At 38.4% G+C, this 8,328-nt stretch overlaps 1 protein-coding gene across 1 annotated transcript; it reads left to right on the top strand.

Annotated features, from left to right (window-relative positions):
- Window positions 1-6,262: 6,262 nt before the first annotated feature.
- Window positions 6,263-7,171, top strand: LOC136174606 (olfactory receptor 5M5-like). Its single transcript, XM_065944779.1, has one exon. The coding sequence runs from the start codon at window positions 6,263-6,265 to the stop codon at window positions 7,169-7,171; it is 909 nt and encodes a 302-aa protein (XP_065800851.1).
- The last annotated feature ends 1,157 nt before the right edge of the window (window positions 7,172-8,328 follow it).

Below are 8,328 nucleotides of genomic sequence, written 5' to 3'. Positions count from 1 at the left end.
AAGAATTCAAAATTACCTGAGAAAGAAAAGCCAAGATTTGCTGTACAGTTCCTGAGTTAAATGCACACTGCACTTTCTTTCAATTATTCAGCATATATTTGCTCTTCAATTATCTCCAAAACTTTACTAGCTGTGGGTATCAGATTCTTGTTAAAAGTGTTTGCAAGCTATTAGTAGCAACAGAAATATTAGTAGGTAATGGAAGCAGTATGTAAGCCAAGGATATGGCAGAGTAGTGATATAGCATGTAGTATGGAGGTTAATAGCTTCAAGGGATTAGATCTGATAGAGTGCCTGGAGAACTATGGTCCAGGGTTCATAACATTGCAGACGAGGAGGTGATCAAAACCATCCCCAAGAAGAAATGCAAAAAGGCAAAATGGTTGTCTGAGGAGGCCTTACAAATAGCTGCAGAAAGGAGGAAAGTAAAAGGCAAAGGCAACTAGGAAAGATATATCCATCTGAATACGGAGTGCTGAAGAATAGCAAGGAGAGATAAGAAAGCATTCCTAAGGGATCAGTGCAGAGAAATAGAGGAAAGGAGTAGAATGGGAAAGACTAGAAATCTCCTCAAGAAAATTAGATACCAAGTGAACATTTGGTGCAGTGAACATTTGGTGCAAAGGGGCACAATAAAGGACAGAAATAGTAGGACCTAACAGAAAACTCAGCAGTGGCCACAGGACTGGAAAAGGTCAGTTTTCATTCCAATCCCTAAGAAAGGCAATCCCAAAGAATGCTCAAACTATTGCACAATTGCACTCATCTCTCACGCTAGTAAAGTAATGCTCAAAATTCTCCAAGCCAGGCTTCAGCACGAGAACCGAGAAATTCCAGACGTTCAAGCTGGTTTTAGAAATGGCAGAGGAACCAGAGACCAAATTGCCAATATCCGCTGGATCATCGAAAAAGCAAGAGAGTTTCAGAAAAACATCTAATTTTGCTTTATTGACTATGCCAAAGCCTTCGATTGTGTGGATCACAATAAACTGTGAAAAATTCTGAAAGAGATGGGAATACCAGACCACCTGACCTGCCTCTTGAGAAACCTGTATGCAGGTCAGGAAGCAACAGTTAGAACTGGACATGGATCAACAGATTGGTTCCAAGTAGGAAAAGGAGTACGTCAAGGCTGTATTTTGTCACCCTGCCTATTTAAATTATAGTCAGAGTACATCATGAGAAACGCTGGGCTGGAAGAAGCACAAACTGGAATCAAGACTGCTGTGAGAAATATCAATAACCTCAGATATGCAGATGACACCACCCTTATGGCAGAGAGTGAAGAGGAACTGAAAAGTCTCTTGATGAAAGTGAAAGAGGAGAGTGAAAAAGTTGGCTTAAAGCTATTTAACATCAATTTATACATGTATAAGATTTATGTTATGTTATGTTATTCTATTTTTTTTGACTGAACAATTCTTTAAAATCTGTAGTGCTTTGAAATTTTCAAAAGGGTTATACATATGATTTTATATTTTCTCATAACAACTTCTTTTTCCCCTAATGCTGTATTGCATCCCCTTGCTTCCCTCCCCCCATTTTAACCACTAATAGGGTCTATATCTGTGACTCTGGTTCTTTTTGATTATTCACAATATTGTTGTATTTTTATATTACACCTATTTTTATATTGCACCTATCATGCATCATTTCTTTCTTTTTGTCTCTTTCTGCCTTGTTTTATTAGCCCAATGCCCTCCAATACATCCATGTTGCCACAAACAGCAAAACTGCATTCACATAAAATAGGTCCTTTACATGTGAACTTTCAAGTTGTGAATTTCAAAGATGTGAATGTGTGTTCACAGGACCAATCACGTAAGTTAGTTCACATGGCTGGCCTACATTATGCGCGTGCATCCTTTACAACCGACTGTGCTTTTGTGTACTCTGCTGTTCCGTACTGCGGAGAGTATACTGGCACCGTATGTTTATTTCAAGTCAAACACGTCTGGAAGCAACCATAAACACACTGGGACATGAAGTACACTTTAGATACTCTCCACTTACAACGACTTACTTACAGGCGATGGGTAACAAAGTCCCATCTCAATCAGGCACCCTGCGTGGTCTTGGCTCTGGAAAGGGGAGGAGGGAGCAGTTGATATCTCACTGCTCTGCAGTGCCTGGGTGATTCCAGTTGTCAAAAAAAAGGGGACAGAAAAACATGTCTAAGATACATTTTCAAATCCAGTTTTATCGGTGATAATCCCAGTAATGTAAATTTGATTCCTGTGTTTAGTCTGCAAGTGATCCATGATCCAGAATGATGATGATTCGAGGGCCCCTTTAGGATCCAGCAATACTGAAGCCAGAAATGCATATTCTACTGCAGCGTTTATTGAATAACTAGTGTCTGACACCCTGGTGTGGATAAGGATGAGAGAGAAAATTCTACTCAGATATGTTAATTAAAGAGAATTTAATGGAACAAATTTATAAAGAGAATGCAGTCAGAGTTAAAGAAATCAGTCCAAGAAGTTAAAGTGTCTGGAGGCTAAGTCTAGAAAGCAATTTTCTTCCCAGACCTGATGAGGCCAACACAAGTGCTACTGTCAGGAGTCCTGTGAAACCAGATCCAGGAAAAATGCCCAGCCCACCTTCTCAACACACACCTCAGCAGGAAATTTCCTTGGAAGGATGCAGCCACCCTAGCACTTCATTATGAAACTGGGAGAAAAATGGAAAAGAATTTTGGATACTTTCCTCTTACTCTCCCTTGTGTTATGCTCTTGATTTGTCCCACTGGCTAAACTCAGAACTAGTTACCTTAGGGGCTCTACTGATGGAATCTAAGGAATAAACTACAAGGGAACAACAACAGCAACAACAATGTAGAGAAAAAGACAATAGATCTAGATGGTCTGGGCTGACAAAGAAAGAATCAGCAGCACATTTATATTATGTCTACCCACAGTGTTCCCATCACTGTGCGTTTATTACTATAACTATCTGAAATATAGAGAACAAGTTTCAGAATCAGGACATAAGTAGGCCAAATGCAACAAAAGTTGTCTGATCATCCGATGGTTCACCCATGTCATGATCTCTTCCATGTTTCTTCTTGTAAACAGGAGAACCTAACATGTTCCTCAAGTCAAGTCTCAAAATATCAAGTCATTTAGGCATAAGTTAAAATAAATAATGAATCACATTGCTTCACTACTTCAGGAGATTTTATTCCCTGATAATATTGGGGATTGGCAAGAATTTATGTTCTCAATGGATTTAAGATTGTAAAAAGAGTGAAACCCTTGTTTATAGTCTAAGTGATTTTATGTTAGAAATAATTGAATCCTAGAGAGTTGGTTCCTCTGTGACAATAATAGTATAAACTCCTTAGGTTCTTCACTTCCATGCTATCACTGCGAAATCACTCTTATTTCAAAGGTAGGACTAGTTATTATTAAAATTTTTTGAAATCCCAAAATAAATATTTTAATCAATAAAATCGTAGCCTGAAACCTATTCTCATAAATTAGCAAATGTCTTTTTTAACAGATCTTAAATGAATTTTAGTAAAAGTTCTGCCTTAGCATAGAAAAGAACAGTACAGATTTAGAATAAATACAATGTAAGGTAAATTCTTTGTTGAATATTGTATGAAAATCATTATTTTATAATCTAGGGAAAGTTCTTTTAAATGTTATTTTTCTTCTTTTTCTCTGTAATGGGGGTAAAAGAAGATCTAGCTGTGCCTAGATCATCAGCTAAGTAATTACTGCTTTTTGATTACTTTCTGCAATAAAAATGAAAAAATAAGTGAAAGCATTAGCCCCTCAGTCATGTCTAGCCCTTTGCTACCCCCTGGGCTGTCTCCCACTGGTTTCCTCTGTCTATGGAATTCTCTAGCAGAGAATATTGGAATGGGTAGCCACTCTTTTCTGTAGAGGGTCTCCCCAACTCAGGAACTGAGCCGGTGTCTCCCGCATTGCAGGCAAATTCTTTACCATCTGAGCCCTTGGGGAAGCCCCCTTTCTATTGTCCTGCCCCTCTGATTGCCAGCTTTCACCTGAAGGTGATGTGTTTCCCATAAAAAGAGATGTCATAAACACACACACCAAATATAAGACACAAACATAAATTTGAGAATGCTGTAATGTAACTCAGATTCAGGCGCCATTTCTAAATACTGGTCTGGGTGTTTTGGACACTTACCTCAAGGAGAGGTAAGTGCAAGATCTCATTAGTTGAAAATTACCACCCTCATTAACATACAGATGCAAAAACTGAACAGGTTTAAATTCTGGTATCTTTCTACTCCTAAAAACATTTATAAGTGTACTGTGGAGCAGCATCTTAAGGGAAAAAGCAATAGATCAAATGACACATGACAGTCTCAGAGTGAGGGTGACTGTCGAGAGTACAAAGATTGCTATTCCTCAGAGCCATTTCTTCCACTTCTCTCTGAGCATTTCTTGCCCAATCTTGTGAAGGTACTGTGTTCTGTTGCTTGAAAAGAAAGATCATGCCCATAAAGTACTCAGGTAAGCGATCAGGAATGTTCATTGCTTACACTGTCTCATTTCTGCACAGTGAAAATTGAATGGAGATGATGATTGAGGACTCAATAAATACAGGTTAAAGACACAATCCATACCCTAAAGCACATTTACTTATAAGAAGAAGTATAGCCTTAGGAGCGTATAAACGGAAGACCAAATGACTGTGATTTCATTGATTTAGATGACTTCACTTTTATTTTACCACCCTAGTCAATAAGTTCACATATCTCAGGAGGATCCTGAGTTAGTGCAAATGGGCAAAAAAAGCAGCAGTGGTTCATTTACAAAGTGCTTTAAATGTGGTCCGTGTCCATCCTCGGCACTGCAGCAATTGGTATCTGTCATTATAACAACGATGTACCCGGTTATGTGCTCTTGAAAGAAAGTGTAGATTTTTCTAGCATGGCCTTCAAGGTCTCCTTTATCATACACAAAAGTTGAGAAATGCATTTTATGGTTTCTTACATGCTTTCTCAATTTTATGGGCAGTATGGTTATTATTATTAGTGTTATCTTTCACATGTTTTAAGAACTTAAATAGAATTCTTATTTTAGAGATTATCCTTATTCTTTGCAAGAGTTAAAATGAGGAGGAGTTACAGTAAAATCATTACAGTTTGGGGATGTGTCTGTCAATGATGTTAAAATAATTGTCTCTTCTCCTAAGAGGAAATTTCTAATACATTACTTTCCCCCAATAATACATTTAATATGTTATTACTTCTCCAACATTATGTTTAATATATTTAATACATTACTACTTCCACAATAATATGTTTAATACATTATTACTCCCTATTTTAAAATTTAATACCACATCTACAAGTGTTTGTATAAAAACATACACATATTATTTATGTACTATATACTTACCTGATTTTACATCAAAAAACAGGTTTAGTTTGTGCCCTATGAACCAACTTTTGCTGTCAATAATTGACTGTAATATAGTAAGCTAAGGATATCCTGAGATATCTTAAAAGTTAAGTAAGATTTGGTGAGGGCCACAGAGGAAAGCAAGAGTGGATAAAATGAACATACATCACAAGGTGAGGGACGATCTTTAAAATGACCTTGAGGTTAGAGTGGCAGGCAGACAGACACTGGTTCTATAAACACCTGTCTATTCCACTCATGTAAGTCCATTCAGCTGTGGAAAAAAAATGAGTTTCAATTATTGATACTTAGATAACACATTAAAATTATACTGAAAACAAAGGATCACAATTTTGAAGAGAAGCAATATTTTAGGAATTATGTGATCAATTTGTGCTAACATTTTATAGAAAAGATGAAAGTTTTCAACTATGAAAAGAATAGTGAAACGCATTTGAAAATATGATTGCCTTTACGTAAAGAAACTCTATATTGTTAGATATTGAAAATACATAGTTCATGCTTACTAGCATATTTCACCTTTTAAAGTACTTTCTGATGTGGCACATATATAAAATTTTTACTGAATTTGTTGTATTATTACTACTGTTTTATGTGTTGGTTTTCAGGCCATGAGGCATCTGGGATCTTAGCTGTCTAACTGGGGATCAAACACTCACGAACTGCATTAGAATGTGAAGTTTTAACTACTGGATCACCAGGGAAGTCCCCTCCATTATTTCATTATACCACATGTATTTACAAGTTTGAAAGGAATAGGCATCAGATGACACGATATGAGGAATGGAAAAACGACAATGGCAAAATTCACTTTTATTTCCCTTACTTTAGACATCATTGGAAGCCATGTAAACACCATGTTCAAGGACAACTGCACAGAGGTGACTGAGTTTATTCTCCGGGGGCTGACAGACCGAGCTGAGCTGCAGCCTGTCCTCTTTGTGGTCTTCCTAGTCATCTACCTGACCACAGTCTTCGGCAATGTGAGCATGATTCTGTTAATCAGAGCTGACTCAAAGCTTCAGACTCCAATGTACTTCTTCCTCAGCCACCTCTCCTTTGTAGATCTCTGTTATGCCACCACTGTCATGCCTCAGATGCTGGTCAATCTCTTATCTGAGAGAAAAACTATTTCCTTCCTTGGTTGCTTTATACAGTTCAACTTTTTCATTTCCTTGGGGATCACGGATTACTACATGCTCACAGTGATGGCCTATGACCGCTACATGGCCATCTGCAAACCCTTGCTATATGGCAGCAAAATGTCCCGAGGTGTCTGTGTCTCCCTTGTTGCTGCTCCTTATATTTACGGCTTTGCAAATGGTCTTGCACAGACCATTCTGATGCTCCGCCTCTCCTTCTGTGGACCCAAGGAAATCAACCACTTCTACTGTGCAGACCCACCTCTCCTAGTCCTGGCCTGCTCAGACACTTACGTCAAAGAGACTGCCATGTTCATTGTGGCTGGATCCAACCTCACGTGTTCTCTCACCATCATCCTCATCTCCTACGTTTTCATCTTTAGAGCCATTCTGCATATCCGCTCTGCAGAAGGGAGGCGCAAGGCCTTCTCCACCTGTGGGTCTTATCTCACAGCTGTCACTGTGTTTTACGGGACACTGTTCTGCATGTATCTGAGGCCTCCTTCCAAGACCTCTGTGGAACAGGGCAAAGTTGTAGCTGTTTTTTATATTTTTGTGAGTCCTCTGCTAAACCCTTTCATCTACAGCCTTCGGAACAAAGAAGTTAAAAGAGTAATAAAGTAAGTGATTCAAGAAAAACTGTTTGTCAAACCAGGTACACACTTGTTCAGTGGTATGTAATATTTTGCATTCTCTGACAAATTAGAGAGAACATTAAGTTAGTAAGTTACTTTTTGTCATTGGCTTATTTTTTCTTTTGCAATTCACTTACCAGACTTGAAAGAATGTGTCAGGTCGTTACCTTGTGATATTTCACTGTATTTAAAATGAATATTACATAGAAATTCAATGACAAGACCAGACAGCATTGTTATTGGTCTGTAAAATGAATAAAGCCAGATAATTCTACCCACAACACTCATAACAGTATTTCCAAATGCTGCTAAGGCAATAATAATTGCCTGAGCAATACTTTGTTAGATATAGGAGGCTTAATAATTTCCAAACTACTTTTTAAAACTCGTCAACCATATCAGGAGGAAAAATTTTTGTGTGTTTTGTTGTTTTCTTTCTTTATGTACATTGTATGTCAGTTAAAAATCTTTGAGTACTTTAAGTTACTTCTCTAAGAAATATATTTAGGTATTAGTATTGGCCTATTTCTGGAAAAGGAAATGGCAACCCACTCCAGTATTCTTGCCTGGAGAATCCCATGGCCAGAACAGCCTACTGAGCCCTGGTCTATGGGGTCACAAAACATCAGACATGACTGAGTGACTAAGACACACAGACACACACACACAGACACAGACACAGACACACACACACACACACACACACACACACACACGTACACACACACACGCACACACACACACGCTGGTCTATTTAGGCTTCCCTGCTGGGTCAGATGTTAAAGAATCTGCCTGCAAAGAGGGAGCTGGGTTCAATCCCTGGGTTAAAAAGTTCCCCTGGAGGAGGGCATGGCAACCCACTCCAGTATTCTTGCCAGGAGAATCGCCATAGACAGAGAAGCCTGGCATGCTACACTACACGTGGTCACAAGGAGTAGGACATGACTGAAGTGACTGAGCATGCATGAACAAAGGGACCGATGTCATGATCTTAGTGTTTTGAATATTGACTTTTAAGCTAGCTTTTTCACTCTCTTCTTTCACCCTAATTAAGATGCTCTTTAGCTCCTCTTTACTTTCTGCCATAAGAGAGGCATCATCTGTATATTTGAGGTTGTTAATATGTATCCTAGCAATCTTGATTTC

Source organism: Muntiacus reevesi, chromosome 9 (assembly GCF_963930625.1).
Source record: "Muntiacus reevesi chromosome 9, mMunRee1.1, whole genome shotgun sequence".
Taxonomy (NCBI): Eukaryota; Metazoa; Chordata; class Mammalia; order Artiodactyla; family Cervidae; genus Muntiacus; species Muntiacus reevesi.
This window is presented reverse-complemented; position numbering and strand designations above follow the sequence as displayed.

Bases quoted from the DNA above. Each gene is read 5' to 3' on its own strand.
- LOC136174606 (XM_065944779.1), top strand. From the start codon at position 6,263: ATGTTCAAGGACAACTGCACAGAGGTGACTGAGTTTATTCTCCGGGGG.